The sequence below is a fragment of the Neopelma chrysocephalum genome, unplaced genomic scaffold (assembly GCF_003984885.1).
Source record: "Neopelma chrysocephalum unplaced genomic scaffold, ASM398488v2 Primary Assembly neopelma1_95b, whole genome shotgun sequence".
Classification (NCBI taxonomy): Eukaryota; Metazoa; Chordata; class Aves; order Passeriformes; family Pipridae; genus Neopelma; species Neopelma chrysocephalum.
This window is the reverse complement of record NW_020897758.1, coordinates 1,597,429-1,612,156: the sequence shown is the minus strand read 5'-3', so window position 1 is coordinate 1,612,156 and position 14,728 is coordinate 1,597,429. Positions and strand designations below refer to the sequence as shown.

The following is a 14,728-nucleotide window of genomic DNA, read 5'->3' as shown; positions in this document are numbered from 1 at the left end:
TTATTTGTCTTGATTTTGTAAGGCTGAGCTTACAAATTTCTTACTTGGCGAATCAGCAGGATGCCAACAGGGAATTGTTACAGAGGCAGTGCTGTGCCCCTCTTCCTCTGGGAATGGAAGGGGCAAAGTTCAACCCCCACAGCGTCATAGAGAATACATCAATGCCAAGAAAGCAAGAAAAATGGGAAAGGCAGAGGAGCTGTGTGTGCATCTCAGGGTGTGCCTTGTGCAGGCACAAGGGAGCTTGAAGAAAACAGCTGAAGATAAAGGTGTAAAAGAACTGAAAAAAAGAGAGCAGACATGTCTGTTAGAACAAAAAATTGAAATTGTGCTGGCACCAGTAACAAGGCCTACAACCCAGCATTGCCCAAATGCTGAAATTAATCACAGGCACAGAGCCCAAGGAGCGGGATGGGAACACTGGGAAGATCTTGGCATGTATGAGAGGGGACAACAGGGTGCCATGGCCATGCCAGTGGCCCCCAACCACCTTAAACTGAATCAGCAAACCCATCAGCTTCCACCTACACCTCCAGTGACCTGGGCAGATGCTGCACAGCCCAGTTACCTACAGGCATGGGGGGGGCTGGTATGGGCGGTGGGGCCAGCAGAATAGCAGGGTTCAACAGACCAGTGGGAAACCTCTCCCCAAGCAGCCCCCACTCCACCCCTCAACAGCCTCAACTGCCTGAGGCACAGCTAATGGAGCCCACCCAGGAGATGAATAATCCCTCAGGAAAGGCCCAAGGGCTGGGAGTGCCCAAGTGAAGTTACATGTACAGTCAGTTGCCCTCCAAGCCTACAGGCAAGGGGCAGAGCTGTTAAAGGGGATGATGAGGGGCCAGGACACAGGTGTCCTCCTGCTGTGTGCCGTTAATCCTTTTGCATCTTTCCAATAGGACCTGAAGGAGTTAAAAAACTGGAAGCCAAGGTTTGGGGTTGAGGCCACCAGATCAGTGTGGTGAATTTTTGCCAATGGTCTGTTGATAAGGAAAAGCACAAGACACATTCCTGTGGGCCCACTAATTGATACAGGGGCCCAAATTAGTGTTTTGAATAAAAGGCAGGCAGAGAGTTAGGAATTACACCATCAAGGAAAGCTTTAAATATAGGGGGGGTAATGTCTGTTAGCCTGACCCAGGGAAAAATGACTCATGGCTGTGGAAGTGCTCCAAGCCCTCATATGGGGAATTTATTAGAATTTGACAGACTAGGAGGCAAGTAGTGGTACAGTAGAGCAGGATGATGGCCTGATCAAAGGCCATGCTGATGCGTCGTGCCACGGTTGGGATCTGTGTTTGAGACACACAGTCATCATTGCCAGTAACTGCTGAGGAATTCATGGAAACCCAAAGACTTGCAAGTTTTGTCCTACTGGGCCACTGACAGGTGCCACCTTGACGATTGAAGGGAACAATTCCCATTGAAAACACATGTGGGACAACCCATTCTATTGAAATTTCCTTCTATTGTCATTGTGCCTGTGATCCTGCAAAACTCAGGGGCTTGTGAGTCCTGGGAAGCCCTAAAGGGTAGTGGGAAGACCCATCTCATTAGTGCCTGATGGACGAACCCTGACTTCTAACTCTGAACCCAACTTCAAAGGGTTCAGAAGTCTGGATTTATTTTCTTAAAGTGCAGGACATGGAGACCTGGGTCACCCTGATGTTCTTGCAGGCAACAGGGTAGTGTCCAGCATCAACAACCAGGACCTGAACGACTGTGTAATAGCAAAGATACAGTAGGGTTTGCTCAAATGATGAAACTAACCGTGAAAACTCCTTGAAACTCTCCTTGGAGAGAGGAGCCCACGCTGGAGCAGGTTTTCCTGGTAGGACTTGTGACCCTGTGGAGGACCCACATGGAAGCAGCTTGTTCCTGATGGACTGCACCCCATGGAGAAGTGACCCACGTTGCAACAGTTTGTGAAGAACTGTTGCCCGTGGGATGGACTCACACTGGAGAAGTTGGTGAAGGACTGTGTCCCGTGGGAGGGACTCCACAGGGAGCAGGGAAAGGACTCCAACTCCTCTCTCTGAGCAGCAGCAGAAACAACAACTGACCATAGCCCCCAATTCCCATCTTCCTGCACCACTGGGGGGGAGGAGGTACAATGTGGAAGGAGTGAGGGATGGGGGCAAGGTGTTTTTATTTTATTTCTCACTGTTCTGCTCTGATCCTGTTAGTAATAAATCTAATTAATATCCCCGCTTTGAGTCTGTTTTGCCCATGATGGTGATCAGTAAGTGACCTCTCCTGGTCCTTATGTCAAATCATGAATCCTTTGTTGTATTTTCTCTCCTCTGTCCAGTTGCAGAGGGGAGTGAGAGAGTGGCTTTAGTGGGTACCTGGCCTCCAGCCAGGGTCAACCCACTGCACCGTGTTACCTGTAGCTGGTCACCAGGTGTGGTAAACACCAGCTCAGCCTGCGATGCAAGTCTGGAATTCCATCTTTCTTCCTGCTGGCAGAGACAGGCTGGGGTTGGAAGGTACTGAACTGTGTTCCAACGTCCTGAGGTGAACTCTGCACCCAGTGGGGTACTGCTGCCTACTTATTGCAGTACATGAATGCCTCCTGGTGTGTTAAACTCCCCAAAGGAGGCAGCAACAATTGCTCCAGTGCATGTAACCAGAATGCCAGTGCTTGTCAGTTAAACTTTACATGGACCAGGAGAACAGGCAATGCTAGTTGGGACGGGAAGAATGGTAGGACATCCCCAGCCTGGAAATCCCTGCTTGAAACTGCCATTAAATGTAGGCACATAGGTAAAATGCCTTTGTTAAGGTTATATCCTCCTACCTGGAAAGCTCTGGCACAGGGCTGACTCCTGGTGCTGTAACGCTGGCTGGCTGGCTGTGATCCTCTTTGCCTTAATGTGCAGCAGAACCAATGACACCCTTTGCCCACCTGGCATCTGTGACACCAGGCTCGTGGCAACCATCCACTGCTCCTAGAACCTTCACCTAACTCCGACAGACACCTGTGGTAATGATGTTGAACAGCTATTTTACAAGGTCAGGAATCACAGTGAAGGGGAGCTGTCAGCTGCCTCCGCAGCTTGGATACACACTGCTCTAGGTGTGATGCTGGAGGTAAATGTGCGACACTGCTTTGCCTTCTGTGAACAGCTGATCAGGAACCCAGGGCAGGAGCAGGAATGACCTGGGCATGGGCAGCACACAGGGTCTGGCTCAACATCTCACCATGAAATAGAGCAACAACCTTCTCACAGGTGTGACTAAAGCAGAGAGGTTTGCGTCTGAAATTACAAGAGAGTACACCTATTTGCAGGCAACAGGAAGATCACCTAAACCCACCAAAGCAAGCAGATGTGACTAATCAAAAAGATCAGAATAAAAAAAGGCTTTGGAAAAAGTGAAATTTCCTGGCTTTTAAGCAGCAATGCCATGGTGGGTGGCCAGTGGTCCAGTTCACGTTCCTCACTGTCCCCACGTAGCAGTGGTGAGCCTGGCCTTGAACCACAAGGCCAGATTTGGCAGCAGATTTGGCAGCTTTGGAGAATAACGCTTCACTAACGTTTACAGGTCTCTGCTGCTCTTAGCAGGCCAGACACAGCAGCATTTGTGTTGTAGCTACAGTTAAACAACCACCTCTTTAATGATGCTCAGTAGCTGCCTGTGTGAACTGGGACAGAAAGGGCTCAGCTAAGCCAGAAGTTAGTTTTCTTAGACAAATATTCAACGGAGGGTATCTCTGTAGGACTTTACCTCGCATTAATGGGCTCTAACCAGGGAGCAGCAGCTGAAGCGACAGCTATGGATGGCTCCTAAAATGTCTGTCCATAATAACAACCCATTTCATAGAGCTGCTGGAAACATATCCTGTTTTGCAAACAGAATAATCCAGACACAAGGAAAATAATTTTGTCTATAAAGTGTCATACCCCCCTTACAAATCAACGTATTTCAAGTTATAGTCACAGGGGCTCATCCTGAATGTGACAGGTGCTAATTGTACCTGTGTGTGTGCTAACTGTACCTGCACATTAGAAATAGTTAAAAATCATGAAGATTTGCCACTTGTACTGACCTCTGTGTCCTCCAGCACCTTCCAGGTAACGAACGGATCCTGGTTTCACTACAATCAATACTGGCAGAGTGAAAGAACTCTAACCAAGTGGTGGCTTCTTTCCCTCTGTAGTAACACCCTTGTTCCCCCACTCTCAGCAATGCCATGTTGAGCTCATCCAGCCACAGTGGAGAGTGGCGGTGTGCAACTGGTTGTGCTGTGTATGCACTGTCCATGCCCAAAATGCAGCCTGGAATGGGTGTGTGAGATACTCCTCAACACAGGCACAGAATGAAGCACAAGGTGCTCAGCTCCTGCACTGACCCACACACACACACACTGCTGCCAACTAGGGCTGTCTCAACACCTCACCGAGGGACAGCAACACCCCTGAGCAACAGGACTTGCAGAGGTTCAGTTGGAAACACCACATCACACACACGTAAAAAGAGAAGTGTTTATTGGTTATATACTGTAGCGCTGACAGTGTTTGAGTCAGGAGAGACATGCAGATAAGTGTGTGTTTACATTTGGCATGCAGACTAAGAGCACTGTGTCACTTGAAGGAGGTGAGCACCATCAGTATCCACTGCATGGGCAGCGTAGGGAGGAAAGCACTGGCTTTCCTCTACTCAGCATGCTGAGACAGGCAAGTTCTGAAAGGGTGGAACAGTGCTGATAGCTCTATTTTGGACACAAAAGTTTGTTTTAGGGATAAAGGCAACACTGTTACCCTGGAAAATTTGCTTAACTTAGATGAATCTGTGATTATGAAAAGATTTCTTGCATTATTTGTCTTCTAACTAAGCTGCCCCAGCCCAAATATATGTTTGCAAATACAAAAAAATAAATTTATTCTCTTAAAAATACATTCCATGCAGCCTGGAGTGCTGCTTCCCCAAGGCAGGAGCTGGGACTGCACATGGAGCAGCCCAGGAGGATGATCCTTTGGGAGACTTGGGTTCTCACCATCAGAGGCATCTGCAAACAATGTCTTTGTGTTCTGTTGCACACAGCACAGCCCGTGGGAGGCTGGCCTGGAGCAGGGCCCTGATCACTCCAACGCTGTGCAAGGGTGGCAGAGATAAGGTCTACTATGTTAAAGATGACACCAATATGACTATTGCTTTGATCCGTAGTTAGGAAATGTGCTTGTGTCAAGTGTCTCTGGAAGCACTGAGGCGCACCACCCCACCCTGTGCTTCCTGCCCTTTCCCCTGCTGGAGGTCCCATCTGTGGGAGGGCCACAGGGCTCCCCTCAGCCAGGCCCACTGCCCAGCACCAGTGGGCACATGGCCAAGCTGTCACACCCACGCTCCCTGAGCGGCTGGAGAGGCAGCTCTGCATGCTGCAGAGGTGTTTCTGGGCATGAAGGAAGCCGTTCTGTGAAGCAGCAAGCTGCTGCCCCTCAGGCTGGCACCAGCTCTTCTGGGGAAAACCACTGACTCTCCAAAAAGGGACCAGCAGCTCAGGGTCCTTGGGAGCAGTGAGCACTGACACACTTCCTCTGTACAGCAAATACATTTACAACTTTGGAATTACCCAAGGGCTTGATGTGTGGCCTTATGCATCATCAAGCCTACTGAAAAGCCGGTTATATTTATATGCTAAAATTACAAATACTTCTTCAGTGATGGCAATATTTACACATATACTCTATTTTACAGCTGTTCAAAAAAAGTGTGCAATTTGAGTAAACACATTGTGTTTCCTGAAGTCATTGCTATAAGGTTAATAATACAATCAGCTCCTATTGCACTCATTGACCAGAGGGCATGGCCCCTTTCTGTTCTAGGGAGGGTTTTCTTTCTCAGATTTAATCTTGGTTGTGGTAAAAACAACCAGTGTGACATCTGTGTCCAGTATTTACAAGCAGTGAGACTGAGTCTAGAGCAGGAGTTCAACGTATCTGCTGTAAAATATTGAACAAATGACTGAGGCAGCTGGAGAAAGGAGAGACATCACCTTGTGAGAAGCACTGGAAGAGAGCAGACAGTGCCCAGCAGCTCTGCATTGCTGGGGCAGTAGCTGCGGATAAGCCAGCTGAGCAGCAAGGTGAAGCCCTCTAGTTGCTCCAGCAAAGCCTGGTCCTGGATGACAGAAGTGGAAAACCCAACAGCTATTGTTGCTGGTGGTTCTTTCCTTGCAATTTAGACACAGGGGTTCCTGGGGTGAGCTGTGGGGTTGAAAAGTTGATGAATAAGCCAGTGTTTTGTAGGTAGGCACAGGGAAACCTGTGTTTATCCTGCATGTCGTGTCACAGGGATGCAGAGACTTCCTGGCCAGGACTGAAACCAGTTCCCTTGGACGGAGCTTTGGGAGCACCATGTGAAGCTGTATCCATATCAAGAAGATGAGGAGAGGGCTGGTAGATGTGTAGGGGTGTCCCGTGGGATGCAGACCAGTGTCCTGCAGCAGGATGGGGTGGGGACTGGGAGGAAAGCTGTTCAGTTGCTGCCCAAAGCAATACTTGTACAGTGCAGTACATGCTGTCCGGTGGTGTGTACGACAAGCTGCAAGTCCTGGGCAGCAGTGACCCAGGGCAAGGGGAGCCCCCCAACATGCCAGCTCTCTGGAGGCGCAACGGCAATGCCCACGGTGACTGTGACCGGTACAGGTTATACAGCTGGAGAGCTGCTTAGCAGCAGGTTTGGGAATGTACAGAGAGGGAAATAATAATCCCTGTGACAACTGAAGAGGCAGCTACATTCCAAGGTGCTTCCCAGCTGCTCCCAGGTTAAGCAAGCAGGTACTGCATGAGGCATTTGGGCTGCTGAGACAGCAGGTTTAGTTTTGAGGGGAACATGAAAAGAGTGGGTAAAGAGTCAGAGGCAGCACCCTGCGGTGGACAGGCTGCAGCAGCCCCGTGGAGCAGTGCTGAGCTGGGCACTGCTGGGCAGGCTGCAGGGCCGGATCTGCTGTGGGGGCAGCACAGCACAGGGAGGCAAGTGCTGCTGGCAATCCATCTGATTTTGGGTGGTGGCAGTGATCCTGACGTACAGTGAGTGCTGAGCAGAGCAGGGTGCTTCGGAAGGACATGGCCATTGCACAGGATTGTTACAAAGAAACTGTGGTTTCAGACTGAACAATCTGCAAGGATTTCCAATCCTTCCTGATAAACACATGGGGAAGCAGTTCAGAAATCTGAATTTAGCTTCAGAATTTCACTTTCTTTTAGTTTGGATTTTGAATTTAAATTTTTTCCCTATTATCTTGTTCTACTAGCACTGACATGTCAATGGTAACAGAGAGCAGTTCATATAATTTATTTTAATATAATTTAAAGATTATTATAGAGCTGCCACTCAGTACTAATTTAAAAGCATTATCTTTTTGTCTTGTTATGCAACTTGAGACTTATATGTCATGACATATAAAAGAATAAAACAAAGGGTTAAAAATATGAATTTGGGAAAACATCTTAAAAATAGCAAAAGGAAACTCTTTTTTTCAAAAATAATTTTTCCCTTCCTCCAAACAATCTTCATAAAAAAATAAGCATGTCACTGAAACACATCTTTGTGTTTTCATAGATATTTTGCAGCCAGGGAGGAGCTGCAGTACAGGGATGTGCAGTACAGGCAGGCACACAGCTGGGGTACCTGCTTCTCTGGAGGTGGGATATGGGAATGAGCGTGGGGTGCAACTCAGACATGGGAGCTGCTGGGGGGCAGCTCTTTCCACAGGAGCTCTGAAACGGATCAGGGACCTTTTCCTTCTGGCGTGTTATCCCTGTCCCTCTGCAGAAAAGCACAAGCAGCAGGAAGCACTGGGGGGGGTCAGTGCTGTTTGTGTACAGGCCAGCCCAGCAGCTGGGGGGTGGAATAGAAAGGAAGGACTAGCCAAGCCCTGCCTGTGCAAGCCAGGAGCAATAACTGCTCAGGGCAGATGCTGCTGCAGCACCTGAGCACCTCCTGGAGCTGCAGGGGCGGTGTCTGCCTGACAGTGACACCAACTGCATTCCGTGGCCTGAGGGCACTGACAGGGGGACACATCTCTGTATTTGAAGCAGTCTCTGACCACACCTGGGTCCCAGGCACAGTAGATGGCAAGATAGAGCACAAGTCGAGGCTGCACCCATACCGGAGATCAGCTTAGGGTTCAATCCCGCTGTCTCCACTCTGTTTTGGGAAGGAACAAGGACATTCTGCTTGTCTGTGAGGAAAAGCACTTGTTTCTTTTTCTCTTATGGCTCAACTGCTAAAAATGAGCTGCAGAGCTGTTGCCTGCAGAGTGTGACAGACAAATCTTCAGGTAAATGGCACTCCAGTCCCAGGCAGGAGGAAGTGTTGCTGCTGCAACACTGGTTTGGCTCACTGGATGACTTCTTGGTGCAGGATCTCAACTGGTGATGAGTAGGTCATGCAAGGCTCATTGCAGAGACTGACAGCAACAGGGAACTAACTGCTTCTAAACAACATTTTCTGTTCTCCTTCCCTCTCAATGTGTAAAGCAACAAGCAACCAGTGGGGAATGGTCTCCTCCTGCCTAGAGAGAGAGGGTGCTGGGAACACAGGTACTGAGGTGACCACTACCCCAGCCAACAAGGGGGTATTAGGAGAATGCAAAATGTCTCTAGGAACTGAAAGCTTTCAGTTGCGGAGGACAGCTGTCATGGGCTGGATGTAGTCATAGGGACACTGCTGGGATCTTGTGTGAATGTAAGTGGTTAACAAAAAATTCTCTCTTGTCCAGGGAGTACCATTGTTCAGAGAGGCTATGTAGTCAGAGTTTCCATATGGGGACAGACTTATCATCCTACATTAAGATTGCAGGTACAGAGATGAGAAAAGGGAGTCCCCTGAGCAAAGTCTCTGCAGCTGCCTCTTCAGCAATGAAGAAGAAGAATTCACTGGTAAAGCTCCTGTACCTTTCAAATCGCATTACAAAACTGGTTTCAGACTAGCTGAAGCCTCTGGAGAGGTTACAAACAGGTGTGATGCCTGTGAGCTTGGTACTATTCTGCCTCTTGCTCCACTGTTTTCACTGACCAGAAGGGAACGCAGCTCATCTCCGAGATGTCCGGCAGGCCCGGGAAGTGCCCTGTAAGAGACAACCCACAGCGTCACAGACTGGCCAGGACCTGCAGCTGCCCCACAAGCATTTCTACTCTGAGGACAAGGATTGCAAATGCCTTTGGCAACCACCCCAAATCCCACCAGGATCCCAGTCCAGTGGTGGGGTGGGGAAGAGCAGTGACAGGATGGGTTCAGAAGACAGAGGCTCTGCCAGCTGGGAGTAAGCCCAAAGCAAAGGGACCCAGCCCTGCCTCACATAGCTTTTTTTATGCTGTAGGATACCCCGCACCCATTTCCACATCCAGCATGTGAGTCCTGGAAGTGAGATGCAGAACACCTGACAACAGAGGCACTGGCGTTGATTTAATGTCAGAGCACACCTTTTGTGGTGTTCAGGCTTCTGCTACAGTTGGTGGAGGTCTGGGCAAGACAGCAGATCCAGATAATGGTGTGTATGTTACAGGGATGTTACCCAAGTTTATATTTGCTGTTGGTCCAGTCTGTGCAGACAAAGAAAGCACAACACAGTCTCAGGTACAGGACTCTGCACCGGGCCAGGTGAATAACACCTCCTGATGACCACATAAGAGCATTGCTGGAGTGCCTCTTTCCTCAGCTACCCACAAGGACAGTGTCAGTTCACTAACCTCTGCTGCCAACACTACCTTTCTTCAAGTGCCATTCTGCGAAGGTCAGCTGGGACCATGGACCTCTGGGATCTTAATTCTGTACCACTCACCATAAAGGTATGACTCTGTAGGGCACTCAGCTGCCTTGCTGCAGTGCTGCTGCTCTCATGGCAAGACTCAGAAACTGTGCATGTCCAGTGACATACACTGGCAACGGGTTTGGGGTCTTACATATTTCCTGCTGTAGACGATCCATAAAGTGAAAGATACACTTTGCTCTCGGCAGCTGCACAGGCCAAGAGGGAATGCCAGGAGAAAAAGGAAGTCTTTTGTACAGACACAAGCATGCCCGTGCACCTGAGAATTAACATCTGCCTGGACCTCTGTATCCTCAGAAGGAAGTCCCTTGTGAAGAGGCTGTAATACACACTTTTTTCATATTTCAGACAATAAGTCATAGTCACTACAATGTGGGCCATTATGCACTTGTGTGTCCAGAAGGATGTATTTCAGAAGGCAGAGCAGCAAGCATGTAGCAGCAGAGAAGCACTCCAGTAATACAGCAGCCAGCTGAAGCAGGGACTCTGTCTCTCCAAATGTTTTTTTCCACCCCTGATTGACTCGTGTACCACAGCATGACTAGATGCAGTGCCTCTTAGTCCTTGGAGAATATTTTTAGCCATAAAGCTAGCTGAAACAAGTTTATAAACAGAAAATACAGCAGCCACTCCACCTCTGGAAAGTGCTAACTTCAGACTGGATTTTTTCTACAAGGTATACTTTCTTTTTGGACAAGTTCTCTAAGTTATGTTACTTGGAGGTCAGTTCAGATATTGGCTTCTTGCTTTGTAACTACCTCCCCTCACATACCTGCTCCTCTGCTTGAAGACCTGGTTGTGCAGGGGAGTTGGATTCAGGGTCCTGCAGCTCCACCTTGGTGGCTGGCCTTTTTCCTGGAATGTCAGCCTGTAAGAGGTACTCAGAAGAGCTGTACTGCTTCCTCCTGGAACTGGACACAAAATCCTTGCTTTCATCCTGTGCAAAGGAAAATAAAAAGGGTTGGGACCTGGGGACTCTGAAGGGTCTGGAATAGCGCTGGGCTTCTAGTCCTGGGTTCGCGGTGTGAGGTACTGTCTTGAGTCCCTTTGGCAAGGAGGGACTTGAGGCACCAGACCAGCTATGGCATGGACTCACTTATGTACTATTTCATAAAGATTTTTTTAAAAATCCAGTAATTTTAACCCAAGTTATGGATGCAGAATCACAAAACAGAATAGATCCCTTGGACAAGGTTACTGAGGTCCAAGGAAAGATGAAACCACTGATGTGATGTGGCTGGCTGCTTAAGTAGAAGCTTATGTGGAGTCAGCAGGAATGAAAAGGTGATGGATGCTGTGTTGGGTTTGCATGGCCAGGTTTTGGTGGGGGGGGGAGCTACTGGGCTGGCTTCTGTGAGAAGCTGCTAGAAGCTTTCCCCATGTCCATCAAAGGCAATGCCAGCTGGCTCCAAGATGGACATGCCACTGGCCAAGGCTGAGCCAATCAGAGAAAGTAACAGCATCTCTATGATAACATATTTAATAAGGAAAAAAAGTCATTGTACAGAAGTAATTGTGGCCAGGGAAGAGAGGAATGAGAATATGTGAGAAACAGCTCTGCAGACACCAAGATTAGTGCAGAAGGAAGGGGAGGAGGTGCTCCAGGCACTGGAGCAGAGATTCCCCTGCAGCCCACAGTGAAGACTGTGGCGAAGCAAGCTGTCCCTCTGCAGCCCGTGGAGGTCCACAGGGGTGTTGAGATCTACCTGCAGCCTGTGAAGGAGCCCCTAATTGCAGGTGGATCCCAAAGGAAGCTGTGACCATGTGGGAAGCCCACTATGGAGTAGGGTCCTGCTGACCTGTGAGGAGAGGAGCCCGTATACTGGTAGGATTTGTGACCTCTTGGGGGACCTATGCTGGAGCAGCCTCTTCCTGAAGGACTGCACCCCATGGAAAAGTGACCCATGTTGGAAAAGTTCAGGAAGAACTGTAGCCCAGGGCAGGGCTCCCACGCTGGAGAAGGGGAAGGACTCCTCTCCTAGAGCAGTGGCAGAAACAACATGTGATGAACTGACTATAACCCCTATTCCCCACCTCCTTGCATTACTGGGGGTGAGGAGGTGAAGTCCTGGAAGTAGAAAGGGGAGTCCAGGAAGAAGGAAGGTGTAGGGGGAAGGTGTTTTTAAGATTTGTTTTACTTCTCATTATCCTGCTCTAATTTTGATTGGTAATAAATTCAATTAATTTCTCCAACTCAAGTCTCTTTTTGCTTGTGACAGTAATCTGTGAGTGATCTCTCCCTGCCCTTATCTCCACTCATGAACTTTTCATCATATTTTCTCTCCCATGTCCAGTTACAGAGAGGAGTGATTGAGCCTGGCATCCAGCCAGGCTCAACCCATCAAGATGAACTGCACATCAGTCCCCAAAGCAGGGGAGAGAAGGGACGAGAGTCAGCACATCCCTGGACATTGTCAGGGATGAGAGCTGCCCATCATAAGAAGGTATGAGGGCTTCCTTTGAAGACAAGCCTACCTTTAAGGTTTTGTCTAATATGTGCAGCACACAGCCCAGCTCCAGTTCTATTAATGTCAGAGGCATAAGAAAACTATGCATTCATCTGGCATTGCTGCTGCTCAACTGCTCGCTGCCTGCCAGTGCCTTCGCACTAATTTTCATCAGTCAAACATCAGATCAGAGAAATATCAACTTCACTATCTGAACCATGAAGCCCAAAAGAATGACTGCTCGAGGTCTTGTGTTGCCTCAGGTCTTTAGGGAGCTCGAGGAGGTTGATTGCCAGCACCAGAGGGAGCTGGTCCCCAGGCTGCAGCACCCATCCTGCTCCCTGGAGCTCCCAAAGCAGTGTTACAGAGAACTGCTGCTTCTGCAGCACAGGTATTGCAAAGGACTGTCAATAACTCCTGTAGCTTCATTAGGGACATTTGCCTACATCAGCAGCAAGGAAGGGAAGGCTGCAATGGAGGAGAGGAACACGGATTTTGGCAAAACTAGCACAAGTCTTGTGTTTCCCAAATAAGATTGTTAAGGGAATCTCCACTGTGGATAGCAGAGCTGGAAAGAGATGACAGCGATACCTTCACAGAACAGCTGAATGTCAGCACAGATCTGCGCCCAGCCTTCTGCCAGAGAAACAGCTACATCTCCATGAAACATAAATCCCAGCAGAAACAGCCTGCTGTGATATGAGGCATATTATAAGGCTGAAGATACCCTTCAAACCGTTCTTTTCCAAGGGCATATGCAGTAATTTAAGTTGCCCAAATACATACCATTTGGTATATCTAGTACACCTATGTATCTACAGTCTTTTAGGTTAACTTCATACTCCTCATTTACAAGCTAAAAATATACTTACTTTATGACCAAGAATTCAGGTTTGTGACTATGTGGTGTCAAGAGTGAGTTTATTGCAAAGTCTGATGCAGAGAGAGATACCGAGCTCAACTCTTAACAGCCCTGTGTGAACTAATGATGCGGTTGCTCTCCTTACTGCCTGTCCCTGGAGACACGGGCAAGGCTGGAAGCCAGCTAATCCTTGGGATAACTTGGGATAATCACACAGAGGTCAGGTTGCACTGTGAGGTACACTTCAGCTACTACGAATGTACACCACATAGCTGGCAAATTTGATCTGACAGTGACCTTGAGAGCACCTGCACAACATACTGCAGAGCTACACTCAGCCCTGGGTGGGCTGCCAGGGGGAAAATGGAAAAGAAATCAGTGCCTACTGTTTAGGGCTCCATGACCAACCATATATGAACCCAGCTGCAAGTGGAGAGAGTCAAGTCAGCTGTGAGAGTTAAGGTTGTGGGTGCTGTGAATTGAAACTCCTGGGATAAAGGGAGGCCCAGGAATGGATCTCCCATTTCCCAAGCACATAAGCTGTTGTTATGCAAAAGGGCAACTTCAATCATATCAGCTCTGCTTGGATTCATGAAAGAGCAGTACAGATTGCCTGTGACCCACCCTGGCCAGGGAGACATGTATTATCAGTGTCACAATATAGCTGGAAGGCCAGCCTGCACTTTGTAACACCAAGTGACAGGCTCTCTGCAAAGCAGAGCACAAATTCTTCTGTGCTTCTCATCACCAGAGAAGTAGAAGTTTTGAAAATGTAAAACTCCTTTCCTATCTCCACCGCCTCATCTTTGTCAATGCCAGAATCATTCAGTTAGGAATCTGTCCCCTCTGTCACCGGCGCTGTTGGATAACCCAGCTGGGTTCTTCCTGCAGACTGGCAACGGCAGCAGCTGCTCAGAGCAGTGCTAAATGAATAGCAGAGGCAGGAGTTGCAGCAAGAACTAGTGTGGTGTTTAATGGCCTGAAGGGCAGTGAGCTCACTTGAAATCTGTCAGAGCCTGCAGCTCCAGTGGCAAACACAGCTCACCAGACCAGATATCTACATGTGTCACTGCTTTGAGGGACACCCCTCATTGGTACCAGCCAAAGGAACAGGAAAAGAGCACAGCCATCCTTGTAGAATATGGGCACAGACCAAGGAGGAAGCAGCCTTGTGTTACCAGCTACCACTCATCTGTTTAGGAAATGCCCTGGGAGCATTTCCAGACCAGAGTCTGGTTTCACGTGAGGAAACCGTGCAGCTCTTACCAAAGAGCTCTATCTCTACAGCTGCCATTAGAGCTACAGCTCTGCCTGAGGTACAACCCCACTCAAATCTGCTCACTGCCAGCATTTTTCCATTGCTACTCCAAGTCAAAAACGCCATGCGAAGCCACTCTGAAAAGCATACCACATTCTACTTAAGCTATGACTATGTCTTCTCTAATCCTGGCAAGACTAAATGCTACTATGTAGTTATTCATATGGCAGTACAAGACCCAAAGCAGATGGATCTAATTTCAGTAAGGCTAAATCTGGTAATTCACATATGAGATGCTGCACTGAAGATAGCAGGAGCTGGGAGAGGCAGCACTTAGGAAATAAGCTGTAAGAATTTCAAATCACGCATCCTACAACTACCAGGCA

General features: G+C 48.5%; 1 protein-coding gene across 2 annotated transcripts in view; it reads right to left on the bottom strand.

Annotated features, from left to right (window-relative positions):
- Positions 1-4,484: 4,484 nt before the first annotated feature.
- The window catches only part of LUZP1 (leucine zipper protein 1), a 40,628-nt gene continuing 30,384 nt past the window's right edge, over positions 4,485-14,728 (bottom strand). For both annotated transcript variants that reach the window (XM_027694020.1, XM_027694021.1), the window contains exons 3-4: positions 10,548-10,712; positions 4,485-9,073 (exon numbers count right to left, since the gene is read on the bottom strand). In XM_027694020.1, coding sequence (XP_027549821.1) covers positions 9,038-9,073; positions 10,548-10,712 — 201 coding nt within the window. In that variant the 3' untranslated portion in view covers positions 4,485-9,037. The remainder of the gene's footprint in view (positions 9,074-10,547; positions 10,713-14,728) is intronic.